Here is a 26,541-nt window from a genome sequence, read left to right on the forward strand (position 1 = left end):
CAAAGTATCCTTTGTATTTGTGAAACTATGTGTTTGCTTTTATCTTTAGCTAGCAAAATTGAGCAAATACCTTCAGTTGGAAATTGGAAATTTGATAATGAAGTGATGCGGATCACCATCTGGATACAGGAATTGTTTTTAAAGGACTCACGGTAATGTTAACAGTTTCATTTATTTGAACATGCATGCAAGTTACATTGGATTATATCACATATTGCAATTCCGCATGTCCAATGGAATGGTCAGAGCACTCGGAAAAATAAAAATTAAAATACAGGACACGTTTCCAGCAGGTTGTACAAAATATCAAAAACTAATCCAGAGTCATTTCAGATATTCATTCATTCATTCATTTTCTACCGCTTTTTCCTCACGAGTGTCGCGGGGGGTGCTGGAGCCTATCCCAGCTGTCTTCGGGCGAGAGGCGGGGTACACCCTGTACTGGTCGCCAGCCAATCACAGGGCACATATAGACAAACCAGTCACCAATTAACCTAGCATGTTTTTGGAATGTGGGAGGAAACCGGAGCACCCGGAGAAAACCCACGCATGCACCATTCACACTCACATTCATACCTATGGACAATTTGCAGTGGCCAATTAACCTAGCACCCCACGCATGCACGGGGAGAACATGCAAACTCCACACAGAGATGCCCGAGGGTGGAATTGAACCCTGGTCTCCTAGCTGTGAGGTCTGCATGCTAACCACTAGACCGCCGTGCCGCCCCATTTCAGATATTATGATCCAAAATATGAAAAAATAGGGGCCCTTGGGACATGAACTATTCATTGTACACTGCCTGAACTGAACTTTGAACTAGTTAATGAGAATTATGAACTTCCATAACACTGGCACTGAAGTACATTACGTTTATTATTCAAAAGTGCCCTTCTTGAAGTGTGCCTACGTCTTGAAAGTATGTCATTTAGTTTTTTTTTAATGTTGAATGTGACATTGAAACAGGTGTTTATTGGAGCTGTCGCAATGTGGCGGGTTGTTCTGGAAAGTTTGATTTCTACTGTAACTGTTCCTGTTGCCTATAAAAGCCATTCGTTCTGCAATTCAGTGTAATTAAAAAAAAAATAGAACTCCCTGGAAATAGAGCCCTGCGGTATGAGAAGGATCGCATACGTCCTCGGTGCCCTCACACACGTCTTTCTGTTCAATGTGCCTTTTAACTGCTGTTCAAAGGCTGAGAAAATCCACCTTCAAACCTCCACTTTGATCCACACACGCACCTCTTAAATGCGTGGACATGGGATTACGGCCTATTCCGGTGTTCCATAGCATACATTCTGCACTAACACTCGCACGCACTCAGGCAACAGTTTTGCGTTTGAGGGAAGTCAAGTGCGTTTTTCTAAGAGTTTGAGCAGCAACGTCTTAAACTTTGATGTTTGAGTCTGTGGTTCACAGCAGTATGGAGGCAGGGTTTTCTGTTAGTGTCAGTGCATGTCGATATCCGTGTGGTATTTAGCATCAGGGTGAGGATCTGAACAGGGTGTTTGGGTTGAGACCCAAATTTCAAGTTTGAGTCCAGCATGTGATTGAATGACAGCTACGGAAGGAGCGAGGCAAAGCTAACAAAACGCCACGCTGTGCAAACAACAAAAGTACAGTAACGCACTGTGGAGGGGTGTTTGTGTGTGAGGGCTTGTGATCTGCGTACTGTGTGTCTGTGCGGTAACCTGAGACCACAGGGAAAACGTTCCTAAAATTCCGGGTGGGTTTGGGTGACGTGGCTTGCTCACTGAAGCCCCCAGAGTGGTGCTGGGAATGCAGCCTTTGCACGGAGGAGCGACAGCATGAAGGGAAAGTCCCTACACCTACATACATGTAACATAAATGCAGTGGTATATACAGTACCAGGGGGGTCGGAACCTTTTCCACCAAGGGCTACATGCTGAAAAATTAAAGGATGCAAGGGCCACTTTGATATTTTGGAAACCAGCACATGTAGATACAGTATGTTAAGAAGTTATATGTACTGTATATACTATATGTATTTTTTAATGCATCTCAGCTTTGTGCTTATGAGCATGAACCCATTTTTACCATATTTTTTATTTCAACTTCCGTTTTCAATAATCTATTAATTATTCTTGTAATGTTATGACTTTATTCCTATAACTTTTTGGCCAAACTATATTTTATTTTGTGTTTCTCATAATATTCAGACTTAAAAATAACATATTTTTTATTTAATATTTCATATTTCATCATAATACTGCAGGTATATTTTTGTAAAATTGTGACTTTTTTTCTCATGAGAATATAATTTTTTTTCTCCTGATATTTTGACTTTATTCCTGTTAAATTACAGATCTTTTTTCCATTTCTGCTGGGTTTATTTTTCTATTTTTTCTATTACTTTATTGACATAATGTTTTGACGTTATTCTTGTAACATTAAACATTTTTCAGCCACTAGTTTTTCAAAAATAAGTTTAATTTGTTGTTTTTTTCCATAATATTATGACTTTAAAAAAATATATGGCTTTCTTTAACAGGTCAACCTTATGCTCCTAAAATGATGTTGTTTTTCCTCATAATATTACGTTGGCTTGTTAAATGATATTTTTAGAATGAGATAAAAAAAAAATAATAGCCACTTTGGACACACCTGATATATACAGTATACAAAAAAATGTAAAGAACACAGAAATAAATGCTAAGAATTGCCCCACAAGGATTGCCGGGATATACAGCATATACAGTATAACATGACATTTCTTTGTTGTTTTAGAATAGAACCAAATAGTCCAAAAGTACAGTAAAACCTTTAAGATTTTCTATAGGAAAAAATGTCAACATGAGGTGAGGGAGAAGTCTTGCCTCTTAATCCAAACCAAGAACCTCACAGCTTCACTTGACTCACCGACTTATGTTGACGCTTCCAATTTCTAATCTGCCGCTGATTGACAGATAGACTCGATCATTTAAGGGTTGTGGTTGGGATTCCGTCCCAGAAATGTCAATGTCAGCGCTACCAGCTGCCTGACTTTTTTGAATGAGTAACCTTTGGCCATATTTCACTCACTGCTGGGGCTGCAGTTTACACAGGTTTGCAGTATAAAATGTGGACTGTTATTGTGTGTGTGCTTGTGTGTGGAGGGGTTTCTGGTTTTTAAATGCACCTGACTATGTCTATGTTTGTATGTATTGCATGCTTTGGGTTGTGGTCTTTATTGGAGGCAACAGAAACTGACCACTGACCACTTCACTCAGTACCCTCACCATCTACTTGGATGCATGTACAGTACATTAAGCATATCTGCCTGATGCTTTAAGCTGATTTGGATTTACATGTACACTCACCAGTACATGTACTTGGAATCATTCACAATCCTTATGTGAGACATGAACACATATTTATGTGCTTACTTATCTGACATTACCAAACAAAAGTCTTGTTCTCTTGTCAAGGTCGTTTTTTCCATACAGCTCTTGTATTGGATCTTAGTGGGTTTTTGCAGGTGTACCTAATGACATGGGCTTGTTTGTTTCATTAAATGGTTCTCTATGCGCTCTACAGTAAGAATACAGTCCAGATGTGACACTTATTTGAGCCTACCACTATATAATAAAATGCCAGCCATTACAACAATACAAAGCAATCTTTTATATAGGAAAAAGAACAACAAATATGCATTTAATGTCTTTTCTCCATGTTGACTGCCAACTTGAGGCTGTAGATCATGGTGTGGTTTGAATCAGACAGACAAACAGACAAACAGGTGGTCACAGCACACCAGAGGATCATGGCCACCCCCACCTGTCTATACCACACTGCATAGTTTACTGCCCTGGCTCGATGCCTGCCTGCCTGCCTGCCTGCCCTTGTCTGCCTTCCATACACCAAAAGCCCTTCCAGCACCCCATACACACCTAATACCTGTGCCATTTTACCAACTAAATGGGAGAAAACAAAGCAGAAAACCCCAATCCTCAATCATTTAATAAATAATTTGAATGAAAAGGATCAATTTAGCAATAAACCACTCCCACTAATATTAAACAAGAGTTAAAAAAATAGGTAACTCACTCAATGGGGCTCTAATACTCAATGAAAACATATTTACAATTTAACATTTATCAGTTAATTCCTTGTATGTATAAAGTATTTTGTAACCCAGTGGTAGCTCTTCCAGTGGCTTTGTGTGGACAGTAAAATTTGACAATGCTTCCATCTACTGGCTGAATTGCCTAAATGAAGATGATATCATTGGTGGCTTTTCAATGGCTGTCACTTTATTTTGCAGTAGGGTTTCTGATTCAGAATTGTACCGAACTCTGACTGTTTTTCTGAACATATTTGCTTATTTATCTAAAACAACAGGGAGTGTCATTTTTGAGTTTTTTCCCAAAAGTCTGCTTATATATCTGCTGAATCAGTAGAGTGGGTGATAAACTGAGGTGGGGAACAGTTACACCCAGTCACAGACTTTCGTTCTGGAAAAACCTTAGTGCACTAATCTGCATAACTGCCACCAGATGCTCCTTCAGATGTCGTTCATTCATTCATTTTTTTCTAATGGCTATCTTGTTCAGGACATTGGTGAGCTGGAGCCTATCCCAGTTTACTTTGGGGGGGAAAGCAGAGCACACACTGGTGTGATTGTTTGTCAGTCACAGAGTACATAAACAACCATTCACAACCACGGACAACAGTCTCACACTGTGTGAATAATCCCTCGTCACATTTCAAAATATAATAACTCATTGCTGTTTTGTGATTATTAATTAAACAAAAGGCAAGTTTAAGCAAATTTGACATATTTTTGTTCTAAATTAAGCATTTTCAAACATAAAATGGCTAACGAAACTAAAATCCAAATATAAGGCATTCAGAAAACTGTAGTATTCAATACTGATAAGTATGTGTGTCAGTCAATATTAGTTAGTCCTACTTTCTCTTATGTGTACTATATTTAATATTACGAGTGTGATGGAATGACATTTTATGTATTTAGCAGTTTATAAACAGGTTTTCTCTGCTCCAAATATGGAATTATTAAATTTATTAATAAGGAATACGATTTTGTGGAAATTCTTATCTGGAACCTAATTAAACAAGGGATTACTGTATCTGGAGTAAACCCACACGAGCACAGGGAAACATGCACATTCCACACAGAGATACAATATTACCAACTTATCAACTTACTCCAACAATACCGTAAATTTGCTGTTGAGACACATAACACTTTTAACCTCAACCAACATTATACTTTCAGTGCATGTTATTGACCACAAGAGTGCAGTATGGAAGCTTATTTCACTTCCCTTTCAAGGCAGCTGCTGCAACTGGAGTTCAATGTGTGTAAAGGAATTCTGGGCCCCATGGAAAAAAAAAAAAAGTACATTGGGCCTGCCTTGGGCAACATTTGTGCCGCATCTCCTTTTTGGCCTTGGAATTGTCCTAACTTTCTTCCCTATGTGATTTTACAAATATTAACAGTCCAAATTGAATATAAGTAATTTAGATAAGTAATCATCCACTCATCTTTTATAAGCCAGTTTACAGAGAAAGAGATGAAAGCATTTTTGTGAGAATCTGAGCCCAGAATCGTTGATAGATTGATCCTTGTTCATTAGTCCAGAGTAGCATTGACTCCAGACATGGCTGGATGGTATGATGGCTAGCAATGGCTGACTGATTACGAATAGATGGATAAAAAGTGCTAATGATGAGTATTGACCCACCTCTAGGGTACAGGTACTCTCACTATTTGATTACCAGGTGCACTTTGTTGACATATTAAGTGAATCATTACTCATTGATCACTCCCACCTCTCGGCGCTTCTTGTTGCTCCTTAGGGTTGGTTCGGTTTGCTTAGAGAGCATACCAAGACAGGACCGGACTTGGACTCAACTGACAAGACAAAGTACTTGCTGAGGTGGCTTAAAAATATCCACATGCAAGGACTTAAAGAATACATGGATAGATTTATAGGCCAAGTGTACACAATGTTTAAGTGCATGACAGTACCCCTCCAACAAAATGCAACTGCATTAACTTTGATTAACATTTAGTGTATAAAATCTTTGTGTTAATTTGTGAATGCATCAACGCAAAGTGATCATACATTCAATCTATTCAATCTGTGACTAATTAAATCAAGACCTTCCACCTTACACTGTACACCTTAGTTTCGGTTTAATTGACAAAGCACAGGGATCAACATTGTAGTATGTAATTTCATCCTGACCACTCCATAAGCGGCCGTATATCTTTGGTCAGATTCTAGCTGCCCCAGACAGGTGTCTCGCCTCAGGTGATGTCCAAGAGAAAAAAAAAATAAAAGTGTCCTTGATTTTAAGCTCCAGGACCAAAATGGCTGATCTTGGAAAAATGATATAATCCTCCAGTTAGTGTAACTCAGTGCTTCTCAAATTGTGTGGTGGATCCCCTGGAGGGGTGTCATGAACTGTGAGGGGGGCCTTGAGATGCAGGGAGGACTTTTAATATTAGTGCAGACCTGCCAACATGTATGAATTTGTGGTACTCTGCATGTAATCTGACTCATAAATACTGTCTTTCCAGACAATATCCATTTTATTATTACAATAATTTGCTTTGAAGATTAAATGTCTGTTCTTGGTCTCTGATTTTATAAAACATATTCCTGTCCGAAAAAATGTGATTTATATATGGGTTTTTTTTCTTCTTCATTGTGCATTTTTGACTGGTACGCTAGTCTGGAAAATACGGTACGCTTGTGTGCTTCATTGTTCTCCATTTTGTGGCATTTTTCAGGGTTTTTAGTTCAGTCTGTACACTACAGATGAATAAATAGATCGGTTTCTCAATAGTATTCCCAGTATGTCCCTCATTGGGTGCATAACAGAAAATAATTGATAAATGACGTCAGTGGTGTAATTAGAGGCAAATATAACCTCTGGTCTGCTTCTTTGTTCATTTTTGTCACTGAAAGGACACAAGCGTCAACGCAACATCCGTACCTGACACATGGTTTCATGGTTGTAGATATTTGTCCCTTGATGTATTTGAATAATACAAGCTTATGTAAGTACTGTATTATTCTACATAGGTCATTGAGGGCATGCCGCATAAGCCACAAAAGCAATATCCAGTGGAAATGTTTGACATTGCCCCATTGATGAGCCCCAAGATAAATAATCATCAAGGCAAAATGAGTTTAAATAGTTCCACATCAGCTCACCATTAGTCATGCAGGCGCCTCCCTTGCAGTACGAAATCATCAAAACCGTTTCCAGCTGACTTCAAAAACGGGACATTTGAGAATGTGAGCTTCGGCGTCTGACAGCACGTTGTCGACCGTGTTTGCAGTTGCCAACAGATCCTCTGTATTTCTGACCCTGCATCAACTCTGCCTTCCTCTCTGACTCATCACTCAATATAACAGCTTTGCCAGGGCTGCAAAGGACCATGACAGAGGGCCCGGCTAGGCTACCAGCCAGGTCCACAAAATCACACAGCTCCCTCGACTCGGCTCCTAAAGAGAGGAACAGACAGAACATTGGAAGACTTATTCCCACTGAGGCAACGCGCTAGTTCCATTTATCCATTAGGTCAATGTCTCACTCGGGTGCACAGACTGGACATATAAAATATTATTTATATAAAATATCTAAATCTTTTTGGCTACCGGCTAAAATTCCCAATTCATCAATATCACATAAAATCCACAAAAAATGTCATAATTATCATAATTAGCAAAACCAGAGGATGTGCAAAAAAAGAAGAATATAATTTAACAGTACTTGAAGTGCATATATTGCGCATAATTCAAGCAGGAATTGATCATTATTATGATCAATGTTATAATGTTGATAATGTTGTTCAGAATTCTGACTGGTGGATAATGACAAAGTGTTGAGTGACGGTGAAATGTGTGCGAGTTTAACGTATTGAATGGGGACTGCTGATTCCTATTTTAACACAGTCAAATTTTAATGTAAAATGCCTTGGCTTTGTATGATTCATACATTAATTCATTTTCTACCGCTTATCTTCACGAGGGTCGCGGGCGTACTGGAGCCTATCCCAGCTGTCTTTGGGTGAGAGGCTTCAGATCGGTGGCCAGCCAATCACAGGGCACATATAGACAAACAACCATTCACACTCACATTCATACCTATGGACAATTTGGAGTCGCCAATTAACCTAGCATGTTTTTGGAATGTGGGAGAAAACCAGAGTTTCCCACGCATGGGGAGAACATGCAAACGCCACACAGAGATGCCTGAGAGTGGAATCGAACTTTGTTCTCCTAGCTGTGAGGCCCGTGCGCCAACCGCTTTGTCCACCATGCAGCCGTTACCTGCTCAGTTATGGATTAATATAATAAAAAGGTTATTAAACTCTAAACCTATAGTAGGAATGGGTAAAAGCACCCATTAATCAAATAATTGATTACCATATTAAGCTGAATAAGGTTTTTTTTTTGGAATTGTGGGAGGAAGTCGAAGTACCTGGAGAAAACGCACGCATGCACGGAGAGAACATGTAAACTCCACACAGAGATGCGAGGGTGGACTCGAAGTCGGAACTCTCCTAACTGTGTGGCCTGTGCACTGACCACTTGCCCGCCGTGCAGCCGCTTTGTATGATGTAGTTTATCTAATTTCTTACCATGTTAGGTTAAACAACTGCTCACAAATTGCATTTGTTGTTTTGAACATATGGTTATTGACCCAAATATAAGATAAACCCTCATTTTCAAGACTGGTTTGTGCAAAATGTTTGTTATTTTCTATGCTGCTTGTGAAATACTTTGCTCAGACAAAATGCATTATGAGAAAACGTATGTTTTTTAAACTTGTGTTAGTACATGCTTGTATATTTATTAGGTATATCTTATAGTTTTATGTTATGTAGTGATCTGTGATCTTAATGCTCTTTCACCGTCATCTGCAAAACATTGCAACTAATATTACACATACACAAAGGGGCATAAACAACAGAAATCAATAAAGAAATTAACTCAACAAGAGGCTTATTCCTGAGCTAAATGGACATATTGGCTCAGCAGTACACACTAGCACTCGGCACAGAGCTAACAACATTATTAAATCTCACCTCTATGCATTTACGCACAACATTAACATTTGTGAACAACTACTACGTGACGGCAATAATAGACAATAGTATAGAGAACATAAACATGGATAATTGTAGCCTTGGGTCTTTCCCACTTAAGTAAAAATAGTCATTATAATATATTTTTTAATCAAAGTTAATTCATAAAAATTGATGTGAATATATTTGGTCATGGTGTCAAGTCGACTTTCATACATTCTAGTTGCTTCCACCAGGTACTACCCAGACCTACAGTAAGACACTGCGGTGCCCAGTGTGTCTGGGTGTTTACCAGTTTGCACAGAAAAGATGCCTACAAGGGGTACTTTGTAGATGCCTATTGATGGGCCTGGTTAGATTCAAACTTAAATAATTGGTGGGGGGTTGCGACTGTAAGAGAAAGTATTGCACAGAGAAAAGCTTTCTGTTTGAGCCTGCCTGACATGAAGATGACCTCTTGCGATGTGCTTGCTGCTTTCTCCTTGCACTTTTTATTATCATTTTATTTCCATGCTAATTAAGTTGCCTTAAGGCTGCAACACACGATACAATGCAGAATGTGGGTATCATGTGGAAAAACAGAACATTATACCCCTGCTTTAAATATGGATACCGCTTGTTTATCATTGGAATAAGCTAGGTTCTGTGCATACGGAATACTGTCCAAAATGGGTTGTAACGTTTGCATGCTTTTGTTTACAGTAGTAGGGATACTATGCACACATAAATTAATCACACCGATCAAATGTTTGCATAGCAACCTTTTCACCAATTGCTTGTTCGTGTGTCGTTGTGGCGTTAGCTCACTAAAATGTCAGCCGTGTGAGAACACTCTGGCCTTTCGGAACAAAACCTCCTCTTCTGACTATTTCAACGTCCATCTCCAAGCTCTGCTCGTATAAAGTTTTAGCTGCAGCCTCAAACGACTCAGCTCAACCTCACGACACCCCCCACCCCACCCCCCTCACTCACACAACTGGCCTCGCTCCCGTTGTGACATTTTCTTGTTATTCAGAGATTGCAACTGATGCAAGAAGAATGTACGACTTGAATACTGTCATTTTTTTGCCCGTTTTACTATCTGTGAATAACATTCAATATTCCACACAGCACACATCAGGGGGTGTGAGGGAAGAGGCTTTATTAATCAAAATAAACCAGCATGTTTCTGGAGGTCTTTTCAATTAGGGTTCATTAACACCTCCCTGGTGTTGTTTTGCTTTCAAGAACCAAACTCTTTTAAAAGAGGATAAAAAGGTATTTTAACCTCACCTCACAAATTCATTCATTCATTTTCTACCGCTTTTTCCTCACGAGGGTCGTGGGGGTGCTGGAGCCTATCCCAGCTGTCTTTGGGCGAGAGGCGGGGTACACCCTGGACTGGTCGCCAGCCAATCACAGGGCACATATAGACAAACAACCATTCACACTCACATTCATACCTATGGACAATTTGGAGTGGCCAATTAACCTAGCATGTTTTTGGAATGTGGGAGGAAACCGGAGTACCCGGAGAAAACCCACGCATGCACGGGGAAAACATGCAAACTCCACACAGAGATGGCCGAGGGTGGAATTGAACCCTGGTCTCCTAGCTGTGAGGTCTGTGCGCTAACCACTAGACCACCTCACAAATTCATTATTTATTTTTCAATAACACACACCGGAGTTCAAAATGCATTCATTTACTGTTGTTTCCATCTTTATTATTTACTTTGCAGCATTTTTGTGTTATCAAGTAGTTTTGTGTTGTTTTGACAGTATGTGTTCTGCTGGAGAAAATAATGTTGTTTTGTACGTGTAGGAAGTAGAGGTGCAGAAGAGAGCAGAGGAGAAGACATTTCTTTTATTTTCCTGTCTTTTTCAGCAAAATAAATTTAGAAAAGTGGCCATTGAGTGGTCTTCTTTTGGTGTATAGTACACCCACTACATCTCCAAGCCCGTTACATTGGCTAGTACGTTGGCAAACTTTACTCCCTCATGTTAAGAGCTGACAATGACTTGACAGCTCAGGTTTTTAGCTTGTTGTCTAGCGCTGTAGATTTGTGGAGGCGGGTTCAAGCCCCGGCCACATGCAGGGTATTCGTCATTGTTAAACCTCTATTAATTTGTTTCGTCAAGTTCAGCGTCTACTCACAATTTCTACTGAAACTGCACATCAGGTTGTCAAATGTAATTTAGATAACCGTGTGATACAGAAGCTTTTAGTTTGAGACAATATATTCTATGGTGGATGTCAATGACAGGAAGAACCGATATAAAGATGACTTGAACGCTCACACTGTTGTTTATAATCGTCCTTTGTGAATATTGTGAGTTCATAAAGCCTTCCAGACAAAGATCAATGATCAGTCAGGAGTGTATCGCAGATAGAAGACATGATATGTCGTTTACCTTGGGCAACTGAAGAGCCCCATTCTCTACTTCACCTTCTTCACATATTTACTCATTCTTGTTCTCTCTTTTTAGTTTGTTGCTTTGTTGGCAGCATATCGACAGGAATTTCCCTTGGGGTTACTTCAACGCAGTTCAATGTTGAGGTCAACAGAAAGGGTGTCGGTGGGGGTGTCATGGCTGCTCCCGGCAAAGGAAGAAAAGAATAGTTAATGTTGTCTTTTTTCCACATGCATCACAATGGAAAGGGTCAGATGGGTCAAGTCCATAGGATCTAACAGGAGCTGAGAAATTAGCAATATTCATCATTTGAATCAAAACAGATTTTTTTTTTTTTACAACCTATTGGACTGATGCACAATGTAACAAAAAAATGTGAGGTGGTCATAGCAGTCAACATAACTTGAACCAATAAGCGATGTGACCATTACTCTGTCGAGCTATACAACGATCCCTCATTTATCGATTAATTAAATTAACAAGTGAATTTCCTTAAAGTAGAATTTCTTATTTATAAACAGAATATCATTGTCATTAGAGCATCAAAAAGTTGTTTATCACCTTCTAAATTTGTTTTTTAGACATTATCAGAGCCTTTAGTCCTCCCAAAAGCAAACATAAAAACAGGAAATAAGACATAACATAAACATAAACAATAACATAAATGACTCATGTTTGTGTGTGTGTCGCTATAAATGTGTTCCCAAGGTGATCAGGGTGTGTGTTTCAGGAGACGAAGTGATGTCAGGGTTTACAGTTGAGTTTCAGGTTGCCGTGGTTTTACGGCCACAACAATAGCCCATGTTTTTATTAGGGATTATTGTCCCTGTTGTGGAATAATGTCAGCCCTCGTTTATCACGGGTAATTGGTTTCAGACCAGACCGTGGTAAGTGAATTTTCAATAAGCAGGATTCAAAATTAATAAACAACGAAATATTTTTGTCATTAGACCATAGAAGACCTGTTTATGACTTTCTAAATACAATTCTTACTATTATTAGAGCCTTGTAAAAATGAAATAACACCCCTATAGTCATGTATGTTTTTTGTGTTTACACCACATTGCTAATGCGCAGGCCATGAGATCACTACATGGGATCATTAATTTTAACGTTTTTATGCTTGAAAATGCTTAATTTAGGCAAACAAATACACAAAGTTTACTTCAATATGCTGATTTTTTTTACTAATATTGAAACAGCATGATTCATTAATTAACATTTTTAAAAACTTATGATTGACTGAAACCACAAAATTCAAACGACTAAGTACTGAGGGTCAACAAAGGCGATGTTTTGGTTTCACACTCCATTGTTAAGCTACAACCTGTGATTTGTCTTGTCTGTAGCTTTAATGCCAAAGAGCTGTTTGTCAACGCCCTTTGTGTGGCTCCAATATTGGACAATATTGTCCTTTTTTTACAGCTCTGCACTTGTCAAACATAATTGCTGCAATATATCACATCATATATATACAACAACCTGTGAGCATAGCTATTGGACCTAAAAGTACAATCACTAAACAGGTAGATCATGCTAGTCTAGCCTTTAGCCTAAATTTACAGCTCCCATGCCTGCAGCTGATAGCCGGATAGATTTTCAGATATGTAGTGAAGGTTTGCTTTTTGCTTTTTCATCACAACACTTTCCTCAATGAAGTGATAGGCGCATACTCACCTTGCTTGGTTGGGTTTCCAGAAGACGGTATCAGGCCCATGAGGAAGGAGTGTTGTCGTTTATGATGTCATTAAATTTAAAAAGCAGCCATTTGAGCGCCGCTTCTCTCAAAAGTGAGGACATCACACAGTATTTTTGTCATGATTGATGCTTTTGCAGGCTGCACGGTGTAGAGTGGTTTGCGTGCTGGCCACACAGCTAGGAGACCCGAGTTCGATTCCACCCTCCAGCATCTCTGTGTCGAGTTTGCATGTTCTCTATATCTGCCCTGTGATTGGCTGGCGACCAGACCAGTGTGTACCCCGCCTCTCGCCCGAAGACAGCTGGGATAGGCTCCAGCACGCCCGCGACCCTCATGAGTATAAGCGGTAGAAAATGAATGAATGATGCTTTTGCAAAATAGGCAACCTTTAATATGGTTAGCAGAGGCAGTTGTGAATACCATTGTGCAATGTGGACAATACCTGATGCGGTCTACTATACTGAACAAACCAAAACTCAAACCCTGGTCTGGTTTGAGCCTGTACATCAATGTTTGCATACTGAATATGTGTACAGTGTGAAACCCTGTGATAAGCGACTGCCCTTGTTTGTCATTCTTCCACTGTAATTTGCTTTTTGTTGATTGCATTCATACTCCTCCAGTTGTCCAACCATACATTAATACCTTTGCCAAAGCATCAAGTCGCCCTTTGCAGCATTAATTGTCTGTCTCTACGGCATTCAGCTTTGAAATGTTCCATTGTGTGGCTTGTCATGTCTCCTATGTAATACTGAACGTGCCCTGAAATGACAAGTACCAGGCCAAATTCCATGCCTAACACACCAGAATCCCTTTTGATGAGCTCAATTCCGTGCCAATAACTGCTGTCCCGAGCCGAGTCGGACACACAGGCATAAAAACTCATTAACTCACAAGCCGTCACTTTTGAACTACTGCATTGGGAGCTGTTGGATTCTTGTATTTATCATTGATGTCAATGGGAGGAAAGTTAACAGCCAGGTGCTATCAGTTGTTGAAAAGATTCAGGGCCACTGGGAATTAAGACCTATTTATTGTCGGCTTTTTGTGTGTGAGCGAGGTTATCCATTTTTCAAACGTCTCAATTAAGAGGTGATTGAAGGAGTGAGAGGAAATAAACCAGAACAAGAACAAGCGGAAGAAGGTTATGCACTTCTTTTTTCTCTGAATTTCCATAGGCTGTCTTCAAAGTGCTGTTTCAGCAAAGACGAAGGAGCACCGACCTTATCAAGACATCATTTAGATCACATGCCAGACATTCTCAAGTTCAGCACTTTTATGATTGCTTCCACTCATATTCATGTTGATGCACATCCATACGCTCTTGGCCATAAACACGTTCATAAAAACACACACACCACATTTCATGCCATTCATAATCACTTTATCAGCCACATTTTTTCCTTTGGTTGCCTCGATTGATTTGATGCCAGCACTTGTCATTTCATCTCAGTGCTGTTAAATCCCCTTTGCATGAAAGATTAGTATCATTGTATGGATCTCAGATTCATTTAGATAACAGTGTAGGAGGAAAACAAACAGGGAACCTCAATTTATAAATCCATCTGCAGATACAATTTTAACCAAGCCAAGGTCCAAACCTGGGGGAGGAGCCACACGTTCAAGATCATTGCTAGTGTACAATCTTTTTTTTCTTTCAATATTCTGAAACAAATAATCATACAGAATCTTATCTGTATTATCTTCTCTTCCCCACAGTTACACTGGCAGAGTGGTAGGAAATGGTCTGCATGCTCAGAGACAAAACCCTGAGGTCAAAGTTCGTATCCCAAACCCTGCACTCGCCGAAGTTAAGGAGCAGTTGGAAACATTCAACCAGGTAATGATGCAGCGTCACTTTATGTTTTTTATTTTGTGATTGACTAATGAGTTCACATTGCTTCTTCTGAAACTGTGAATTTACTGTGCGTTCATGTGACAGAGTGAAGTATTTATCTATAAATATTCTATAATCTATAATATTATTTATATATCTACTGGGATTAAGCCCCAGTCACACAAAGCATGAATCATCACAAGCATGAATCAAGCAGAACCAACAGGAATGGATAGGTTTAAAGATTTGAGCATTTTGATTATCTTTTGAACCATTCTTGAATCATTCTTGCTCATTTGACTCAAATGCAATTGGACCACAGATGAAATATTAAGAATACTGTTAGAATGGCGTCAGAATATTTAGAAAGCACTATAGTGTAATTTGATTGTTCCTTGAAGTCTGGCAGGAATAGGAGCTGGTTCTTCAGGGCTTCTTGGGTTGCAGCACCTCTGTGATGGAGTTAAGCTCGTCTCCTTTTTTCCTTGGCAGTTTGATATGATGTGCTGGTGGAAGAGTTAATCCTTTTTTTTTTTGGTTAGTGACGTTTCAGCAGGCTTCTTGGGTATCACCACTTCTTTTCAGCACCTCTGCACTGCCTGCTGGTAGACTTGACTTGGCTTTTTTTTTGTTCCTTGCCGTATGGAGTTGATGTGACTGAGGTGACTTTCAGCGGCCACTGGACCATACAGATATATCGGATATTTGAAAGAAAAGCCAGAGACAGTGCCACTGAGGAAAAGGCAGGAGCAGGTAGCAGAGGTGAAGATGCTGAGGTTCTCATTGGGAGTGACCAGGATGGATAAGATCAGGAACTAGTACATCAGAGGAACATTACATGTTAGAGGCCCTTTATCTCCAAGTCAGAGAGGCCAGACTGAGGTGGTTGGGACATGTCCAGAGGAGAGATAGTGAATACGTATATTGGTAGAAGGATGCTGCCAGGTAGGAGGCATAGAGGAAGACCAAAGAGGAGGCTTATGGATGTAGTGAAGGAGGACATGAGGGTAGTCGGTGTGAGAGACACAGATGCAGAAGACAGGGTTGGATGGAGGAGATTGTTTTTCTGTGGCGAGCCCTGAAGGGAAAAGCCCAAAGAAAAAGAAGAAGAAGAAGGATATTAGTAAGAAAGCCAATTTTAACCAGGATGGTTTGCCGTTTTAAAATGGGTCAAATGTTATTCATCAACAGAAAGACCATGCGTCTTACAACACTTTTGTCAAAATTGATGTGTTTGTATCAAATCAACAGTCCTCACAAACTTCAGTATGCTTACATTCAAATACTTATTTTGACAAAAGACAGAAATCAGACTGAAATGAAGGGCGTTGAAGATAAAAATGGAATGACTGTTGAAAGAAACATGAGACACTGGGATCAAAAGGTCACCGATGAGTGCTGGAAAAGGCAGAGACGACACCAGCCACTTCAAAGTGACTCTGTTTGTCATGTAGATGGGCTTCGGGCCTGAAAAGAACCAAGAAGAAAAGGGCCATTTCACACAGTCCCTAGAGGGCATTTGTGGAGATGGACGGAACAGGATTTGGTTCCCCTTTGAATGGCTCTGCCTTTTGTCAGCCCCTGAAATAATGTCCATAGATAGCACACCAGGAATTTCTCTGTTCCTATATCTACATCCCTCGGTCTTGCTTGTGTTTTTATTCAGCTCTGTGGCTGTTTTATTGCCCCTCTCCAGTGCACCACAACTATCTGGCTTCCTTTTATCAGATGTGTCTCTTGGGCTCCGCTGATGTGCTGCTCTTTCCCTCCAATTCTACATAACCCCTTATATCACCTCTGGTACGCTCTCTAACCCATACATTCCTTTCTGTCTTTAACTCTATCATATAAGGTGTCTCACAATGAAGCTTTGACACTGACATCTCAAGATGGTTTCTGACCTGCAACCGGCGTCCCAGCGCTCAAAGTGGCTGTCAAGTACTCGGTCGTCATGGTTACCACCCACAGTCAGGGCGGGTGTCCTGTTGACATTAACAGCCTTGAAAGGGACCACCTTGAATCTCAACCAGGTGGCGGAGTGCTGCGGAGCTTTGTGTTCACGCCAGATAAGAGCAAAGAATCAGATTGTTAAGCTGCATAATGTGGCAGGCGGTCCGTGGCACTTCCAGAATACTTAAGCATCCCCAAGTGCACTATGGCATTTTCATTATTATCTTTGCAACCCTTGACATGTGCTGCACTTTAATAATTCCCGAAAAGTACACAAGAAGTTATATAGTTAGTCCGAAACTTATGTGTAGAATTTTCTTAGAGTTATTCCACTTAATACCATTCGTAGCTTCTGATTGATTTCCGAGCCTGTGATCTGTTGATGATGGTTGACACTGATGCACCAACTGCTGCCAATAGACAGCTTGAAAAGTGGATGCCATGAAATAATGTATGTATATACGTAACTATATAAATTCTCATTTTCACATTTCAGCATTTTGTTCTTCTCAAGGGACAGTACTATTGCAATGACGGGGAGGCAGCGGCTCAGTAGAGCAGGTCGTCCAGAAATGGGAAGAATAGCAGTTCGCTCCCTCCACCCAGTCACTGTCCCTGTATGAATGTTTGGTGGTGGTAGGAGAGGCAGCCACGTTTCTGTCAGACGACCTCGGGGGCAGCTGTGACTACAGATGTACTATTGTTGACCGGCACAGTCTTAACCCTCTTGGGCACGGAATTAATCAGAGTTGCACAGGTTTTGCCTGATGGCATCACTGGTGGAGCTGCTGGATGTTAGACATCTTTCGCTCGAGGATGTCTCACAGGTATTCATTTGGGTTCAGGTCTGGAGGAGATATACTTGGCTACTCCATCGCCTTCCCTGTCAGCTTCCTCAGCAAGGCACTTGTCATTTTGGAGGTGTGTTAGGGTTTGTTATTACTTTTCCGCAGACCATGATGCTACCACTATGCTTGACTAAAGGCAAGAAACAATTAGCTTGGTACTCACTCCAGAACATATTAATAACATTGGCCTCGTTTATCGTGGTTAATTGGTTCCATACCCGACCTTTATGAGCGTATTTCAGAAATGTAGGATTCCTTAATTCTAAATCAAATATGTTTATAGTTAGAGCATAGAAAACCTGTTTATGACCTTTTAAATATGTTTTTTAAACATTATTAGAGCCCTCTAGACGTTAAATAACTCACGTATAGTCATCTTTACACTTGTATTACCTAATATAGTAATCATAACAAGAGCAAATAAGCAAATAAATAACGCGTGGAGGACAGGAGGTAATGTTGGGGTTTCAGAGTTGAGTTTTAGTGTAACAGTTGCCCATGTTATTATTATGGTTTTAATGTTATTGTTAGATAACCTGCAAACCTGCAATAAAACTTGTTGCTCTGGCCATCATGTATGACGATCGCGTGCCTCACCAAACATTACAGTAACATTACTGACACCTAGTGACCACTATTGAATGCTACATAGCATTGATCGCGTCTTTGAAAACATCTTCTGAATGCCTTGTATTTGTTATGCTTGAAAATACTTCAAAGGCTCCAAAAATATACAATTTTATTAAATAGTCATATTTTTCACTAATATATACTAATCATCAGCCATCTCTGTGTGGAGTTTGCATGTTCTCCCTGTGGATGCGTGGGTTTTCCACGGTGACTCCCAATTTTTCCATAGGTATGAATTTTCTACCTCTTATCCTCATGAGGGTCGTGGGGGGTGCAAGAGCCTATCCCAGCTGTCTTCGGGCAAGAGGTGGGGTACACCCTGGACTGGTCACCAGCCAATCACAGGGCACATATAGTCAAACAACCATTCACACTCACATTCATACCTATGGACAATTTGGAGTCGCCAATTAACCTAGCATGTTTTTGGAATGCGGGCGGCACGGCGGTTAGCGCGCAGACCTCACAGCTAGGAGACCAGGGTTCAATTCCACCCTCGGCCATCTCTGTGTGGAGTTTGCATGTCCTCCCCGTGCATGTGTGGGTTTTCTCCGGGTACTCTGGTTTCCTCCCACATTCCACAAACATTCTAGGTTAATTGGCCACTCCAAATTGTCCATAGGTATGAATGTGAGTGTGAATGTGCCCTGTGATTGGCTGGCCACCAGTTCAGGGTGTACCCCGCCTCTCGCCCCAAGACAGCTGGGATAGGCTCCAGCACCCCCGGGACCCTCGTGAGGACAAGCGGTAGAAAATGAATGAATGAATGAATATACTAATAATCTATACTAATAATATATACTAATAATCAACTGTATTTAATCACAAAACAGCATTCATTGATTCATTCATTCAGCCTTCACTTAATCAAATTTTTTTCAAAAATATATTAATAAATCATGCTGTTTTGTGGGGCTGCACGGCGGCACCCCCCGCAACACTCATGAGGATAAATGGTAGAAAATGAATGAATGAATGATTATGTGAAGTGGCAAACCTTGAAAAGCAATGTGGCAAGGGACGACTGTGTTGCCATTTTCTGCATGTACGTTATATCAACGGAATTCCAGTCTGTTTGAAATAACCTCAATTTATATCATTAGTAACGTGAAGATGTGTTTTTACCTACTGTAATATAAAGTAGCTCTAAGTAGCACTAAGAAGATTGTTCAAAGTGATGTAGCTGATGCATCGCACACCGTGACACTCTCATCTACAGTCTCCTCTTATGGCGCTTGTCACATACAAAATGTCTGCAAATGTGTGTCTGTATGCAGACAAGGTGTGTAGCAATACTTGAAACTAATGTTTGGTGTACACATCCTGTGGCAGACAGGTTTTAAAGGTGGGTCACACACAGTTGCGGCTGAGTTGCAACATCATTTCTATGTCAAATCAGCTTTAATAACACACAGAGATACAGAGAACAAACCTTTTCACCTGCTATAAAATGGGCCATTAATGGAGTAGTAGTGCTTAGTCCATTTCCTCTATCATCTGCATCACCCCAACCCCGGTAATATTGCTAACGTGAACAATAAAAGTCTGAAAGTGGATTTTTGATTTCCAGCTTTTACTACAGCTGTTTATTATGGCCATTCCTCTACAATGGCCTACTTGTTTCCATTGCACTATTCAAACCAGATGATTTGTCAATTTATAATTCACTCAGTGGTGAGACAAAGTCCAGACAAATCATTCTTGCTGGATATTTTCTGCTCTCTCTGACACGCTCGCACATTTACACGAGCATTAGAAATGATGAAGCGGACAGTTGGACACACTCCAGGATAAAAAAAAAAGAAGCAGGCCAGTTGTGTGTGATTGATGAGAATGACTGGTGTGTTGCTGTGTGGTTTGGCCAGTGGCCCAGCCAGGTCCCATATCAAAGTATGTTTAAATACACACTCTTTCTGCCTCACCTCTGTGCTTGCAGGCAGTGCTTGGATCAGCTGCTGCATGGATGCCTGTGTCCTCATATGGGATTGGGAGGTTCCTATGTTAACTCTTTATCTTTAGGAATAGAACACAGTTGAATACAGTAAAGTGTATGCCCATTTTATACAGCTTTAAAAGTTGTAGTTTTTCTTTAAATATCTATTTGGAGGAGTCTATTTTTAATTTAATTTTTAATTTATTTTTTATTTTTAATTTATATGACATCTGCTATTTACAAGGAATACATTTTGATTGATGATGCTGCAAAATATGGTATACAGTCATCACTAAGGTAATGATAATGCCCTCTGAGCCCATACACAAGCTACCTTTGGGTTGTCTTTAAAGCTGCAACCTTCAAGCACTCCCACCTCACATACAATAACACATTTCTCATCTCCTCTCCTTTATTTGCTACAGTGAAAACAAAATCAACCCACATGTACATACTTGAAATGGACACAGTCAGCTCAAATCAGCGCCTGACAGGTGCAGGGTGTGGGAGGGTTTAACTTGGGTGATTGACTTGTGATAGTTACCCTGAGTTCATGGCCAGCCGACTGTCACGAACACAGCACAAGCCTGCTCTTGCTTGCAGTTCAGAGGGTGTGGAACTCTACCGTTATTTGAAAATGCTCAAGGGATGACGCCAATCTCTGGAGAGTTTACTTGATTGACAAATACATTTATTTCCTGATTTTGGAACCATGTAACAAGAAAAATAATGAGGAGTGAAGTGCATGCATGGCCAGGAGATGCACTTGTTTACAGTATGTGCTGTACACTAATACCATTGAATTGGTTTTCAACGCAAACGTGATAAGTGAATTTCCACACATTAGGATTCTTCATTTATAAATTGAATATTTTGTAGTTAGAGCAGAGAAAACCTGTTCGTAATGAGCCCTCTAGACATGAAATAACTATAGTCATCTTTAAGCTCATATTACTCAATGTAGTAGACATAACAATAGTAAATAATATCCACTAGTAATAGCGTCCACAAAGTAGCAAAAGACAAGAAACATAAAAATACAAAGTACAACACAAATCAGCCATATTTGAAAAATAACTATAACAAAAAAACGCTGTAATAAGGCGCTGCTGAAAAACAAGCAGAGTGAAAAAGTACCAAAAGAACAGGTCTTTACAATACAGGTAAAAAGACCATAAAAAAGGGAGCACAGCGCGAACACAAGGCAGGGAGGAGCAGGTAACAATCTGGCTACGACTGCGGTCCACAGACCAGTTAAAGATGGGCCAGGTGATAATTGCAAACAGGTGTGTCAGGTATTTTAGTACATTTACCACTTTCATGCTTGAAAATGCTTAATTTAGGCAAAAACAGGTAGCATTTGTTTAGAATATTTTGTGAGTAATAATAGGCCGTATTCAACCACGACACAGCATGATTTATTTATTAATATTTTTGAAAAACCATGATAGGAATCCCGCAAAGACGAGTGTAAATGTAAGAAATTACAAATCCAGAAAAGTTTGTCGTTAGAGTCATTTATTTCAGGAAAATGAAATCTGTATATGCAGTAGCAGCCTCAGTATAAGAATATTTAATCAGTCAATAAAATGAAACCGTCGACACAATATTAATTGAAAGCAGGCGATAATTAATGACGGGAGATTCTCATTTACACATTTATAATTTTCATAATGATTTGGATTGCATGATAAAGTTAAGTATTATTGTACAAGTTTATAGTGGTAAGGAGTAAACTGCTCAGCTGGTGAGGTCATTGTTAACAAAAGTACTCCTTTTGGACATGTGGAACTGTGAACTGATTATGTGATGTATTTAATTGTAATCTGATGCATGTTCAAATGAAATAAAACCATTACCATTACCATTACTAATTGACAACAATAGGAGATTAAATAGAGGCATGATTGGAGCATTGATGGTACATAGTAAACTAACTCTTCAATTTAATTTTGGCCAATAAGAAGCGATTGTGTGGATGGATTTGCGACATTGCACTTGCAAAAGTCTTAGCAAATGTATATAATGTGAGCATTTCATTAATATGGCCACAATATTGAAGTAGACATAGATGTATAGTATCAGTAGAAGGCCCATTAACACTGCAGTGTCACCATTTGGCATTCTTCGCACCCTTGTAGTACAAGGTATTTGCTTATGTTGATGGATACGTATTAAGAGTAAATAGACAGACCATGGATTCCCTGAGATGGCCGTCTGACATTAATATATTTATTAATCTGGTGCCTGTCAGTGAAAATTAGAATTCCGCCGTCCACTGTCCATAAAGTGTCATAGATTTCCCATCAAATAGTCACAGGGCAAAACAAAAATCATTTTTGTATAACAGGTTTGTTTTTATATTGGCTTCCTTGGCTGACCGGGAGAAAGTACGACAGCAGAAATGTACTTGGCTGACTTTGTTGCTGAGCCTTTGATTTTAGATACAGTTTCCGTGTTATGGATTGCGCTGCAGACAAGTCCAAACTGAGAAAGCAAGCTATATAGATTTGTTTGAACTGCCAGTCAAAGGCTCGCTTTTAATTAACTCTCCAGAAACGGTTTGGCTGTAACAGGTATCATTAATCCCCACAAACAATACATTCTCTTTGAATAACCAGCAGCAAAGGAGGGCTTAGCTTTATAGCCGAGAAAGCTCTGGCTCTCTCTTACTTTCTCTCTGGCATTTTAATTGGAAAACTGTTTCATTTTTGGACAGAATGTCAACAAATATTTCATAAAAAGCGTTTCTGAATGTTCCTAACTGGGCTTTTCTACTCACAAATAGCCATACAAAAATATGCTTGCTGACTGTATATGCATGCTGCATGGTGTGGTTAGTGCGCAGGCCACACAGCTAGGAGACCCAGGTTTGATTGCCCGCTCGGTGTGAATGTGAGTGTGAATGGTTGTTTGTCTATATGTGCCCTGTGATTGGCTGGCGACCAGTCCAGGGTGTACCCCGCCTCTCGCTCGAAGATAGGGATAGGCTCCAGCATACCCGCGACCCTCATTCCGATAAGGGGTACAGAACATGGATGAATGTATTACTATGCACAAACAGCGTTTATTTGTGACATTTATCCATTAGCATCACAGTAAAAAAAAAAAAAACATAATGTTGTCATTCATTCCACAAGATGTGACCTGATATTAGTTTGGTCTAATAGTCTGTTTCAGCTGATATTGGTACTGGTAATGAAGTGCTGGACAATATTAGCATTTCAAATATCCGTGAAAAAACAGCGCCAAGCATCTCTAATTCATAATAACTTATTGCTGCAGCCATTGTGTTTTGCTGTTTCCACCCTTTATATGGTCCATTACAATTTGGAGTAATGTCTCACATCATTTGTGGTACCTTAAGAATTCTTTGGGTGAGCATCTTCCTCTGGGAAGCTCTTGGGAGGAATTAGAAGTTTGTCTCTTTGAACAGAAGCATCGTATAAAACCTGGCTGCCACCATATTCAAAGCAAAGCAACCAGCTACTTTGAACAGGAGCCAAGCAGCAATTCTCCAACAGTAGAACGCTGGTTCCCCCAGCAACATGGCCTTAATTGATTTCCTTTCTAATTGCTATACTTTAAAGGCAGCTGGGCCAAGCATCGCCGGCTGAAAAGCATTGTTATTAGCGTGATACACCACCGCTGGTCAGGATGGTGTTGGTTATCAACATTGTACAGACAGTTTAATTGTGAACTCATGGGACATGCATTGAAGAAGTCATCCGGTTCATCTCGGTGGCTTTCTATAACCAATGTTATTTTTTAATCCTATCATCTGTTATCACTTAGCTGTCTCGGAGCTCCCAAACATCCTGATGGATGTCATTGTATAAATACTGCATCTCCTTTGCACAAAGGTCACAATGTTTCTACAAGCCCCCTAATCAATAGCTCATCGTCTGACTGGGAAAATAGGCAAAGATGGAATTTGAATGTAATAACATTATATATATTATGACAGCTCTGCTTTTGATTTCTAATACGTATGTATTGAACCGCAGTCTGATCGGTTTACAAAGACATCTTGAGTAGAGAATACTATCAATTCGCCCAGAGTTGAAACTAATTATCTTAGAGGTATCCTCTCACGGTTTTAGAATGTTCTCATTTGCTTCTTTTATACAGACATAATAGCCAAAATAGAGCCTTTTGTAACAGAACTCAAAGAAGCAGGATATTGCCATAACTGTGTGTCTTTTTACAGTCAAGACTACAACCCCCAATAAAATGATGGGAAAAAAAACAAAGCATCCAAATCAATTGTATTACCAATCTGATGTGAGGATGCAATGATTGCTCCAATTGAGTACCTCGATTACAAAAAATAATCAAGGATTTTCTGTCTCAAGGAGGGGAGGGCTGGCTTTCTCTTAATTTTCACCCGTTTATTGTATGGAAAATAAATCAATGTGACAAATTTGCATTTGAAGGAGGCAATTAGATATTTGGTATTTTTGATTAAAACTGAATTTGATTGAAAGATTTGAGCAAAAAAAGTAATGTTTATGTTTTAATTTGCAGTTTTCGGGAGGGGTTTTGGTCAAATAGCAAATAGTCTTTCGTTCTTTTGTTAGCACATTTACCTCCTGACACAGCATCAGAAGCAATTGGGGGTTCAATATCTTGCCCAAGGATACTTCAACATGATCACAGCAGGACTGAGGATCAAGCCTTCAGGTTGGGAGACGACCACTCTAATGTAGAGTCCTACATCACCGTCATCTTATATTTTTATTTTTAAGATAAGAATATGCCTTTTTCGTCCCTTAGTGGGAAAATTTGCATTGCACAGCAGCAAAGAGGACAGAACCAGTTATGAATCGGGCAAGGCTGGGCCGCATAAGGTCCCCCCCCCCAAAAAAAAACGCATTTATTAAAAACAGAAAAATATACAAACTTTTTCAGTGCTTTGGTTTCGATTTTCTACAATAAAAGCTCTGATAAAACATTCCACTGTTCTCAAATATCTTAATTTTTATTTTTCTGCACTAAATAAGATAATAAATAAATAAATAAATCAAGAATAAAGAAAATCAATCAATCAGTAATAAATCAATATAATAATAATAAAACGGCAAATAATTAAAAATTAAGAAACCACATATAGTTGGTGGGTAGACAAATTATTTTTTTCAGATTAAAATGAACAAAGCATTATTAGAGCCCTGTAGACATGACAAAACACGACTATAGTCACATTTATACTTTTTTATTTACAACATATTGCGCAACTGCAGGGTCTTGAGACACATGCTAACTCGCAAACTAGAGAGCTAGCGACCTAAACGGTAGCCTTCAAGTTATTTCCTATAAACTTAAATAGCCAAAAACTTACCACTTCCACACGGATAGGGAGGATAACTATTAACAGTTATTTAACCTTTAACATGAACATTAATCAAACGTAATAATTTTTAAAAATACAGCATCCATATCAAACTTGTGCAGGCCGCACTAACATTAAACTTTCATATCAAGGCGGGGGCCTCAAGCTAGTGTCCTGCGGGCCACATTTGGCCCACGGGTCTCGTGTTTGAGACCCCTGGTTTAAAGCTTGTTTTTCTCCCAGGTGTAATTGTATCTTACATCCATTGGGTACATCCTAACACTCATTATACTATACTGTATACTTTGTCCTCCAAACATTATTATGTATTTTTAAGAACATTACCTAAGGCCAGCTGCCCTTGGAATTCTAATGACGGACCTGGCCAATGGCACTGCATCCATCCATCCATTTTCTATACCGCTTATCTTCACAAGGGTCACGGGCATGTTGGAGCCTATCCCAGCTGTCTTCGGGCGAGAGGCGGGGTCCACCCTGGACTGGTTGCATTGAAAAACACTAAATACATGTGATCGGTATCAGCCAATCTCACTCATGGATGATCAGTATCGGAATGGGCAGCATAAAACCCTGATCAGAGCGTCCCTAGTTTTAACTAATAATAGGCCGTGTTCAACCATGAAATAACGTGGTTTATAAATTAGAATCGCAAAGTGGGGACACGTGTATATCAAAGCAAATTTTACATTTTACATCAAACGTCTTGGGCCACTTCAGGTGTCAGTGGTTTCCTTCCAGCCCAACGGAACTAATCTACCCTTTCTAGGGCATTGACCTTGTCAGGTTGCTCAACCTAACCTAACTCCACGGTTTGTTGCCTTCCACT

At 39.7% G+C, this 26,541-nt stretch overlaps 1 protein-coding gene across 2 annotated transcripts in view; it reads left to right on the forward strand.

The window, feature by feature from the left end:
• LOC131126483 (glypican-5-like) overlaps window positions 1-26,541 on the forward strand; it is a 105,663-nt gene that overhangs the window by 56,014 nt on the left and 23,108 nt on the right. For both annotated transcript variants that reach the window (XM_058069082.1, XM_058069083.1), the window contains one exon: window positions 14,884-15,004. In XM_058069082.1, coding sequence (XP_057925065.1) covers window positions 14,884-15,004 — 121 coding nt within the window. The remainder of the gene's footprint in view (window positions 1-14,883; window positions 15,005-26,541) is intronic.

The sequence above is a fragment of the Doryrhamphus excisus genome, chromosome 3, assembly GCF_030265055.1.
Source record: "Doryrhamphus excisus isolate RoL2022-K1 chromosome 3, RoL_Dexc_1.0, whole genome shotgun sequence".
NCBI lineage: Eukaryota > Metazoa > Chordata > Actinopteri > Syngnathiformes > Syngnathidae > Doryrhamphus > Doryrhamphus excisus.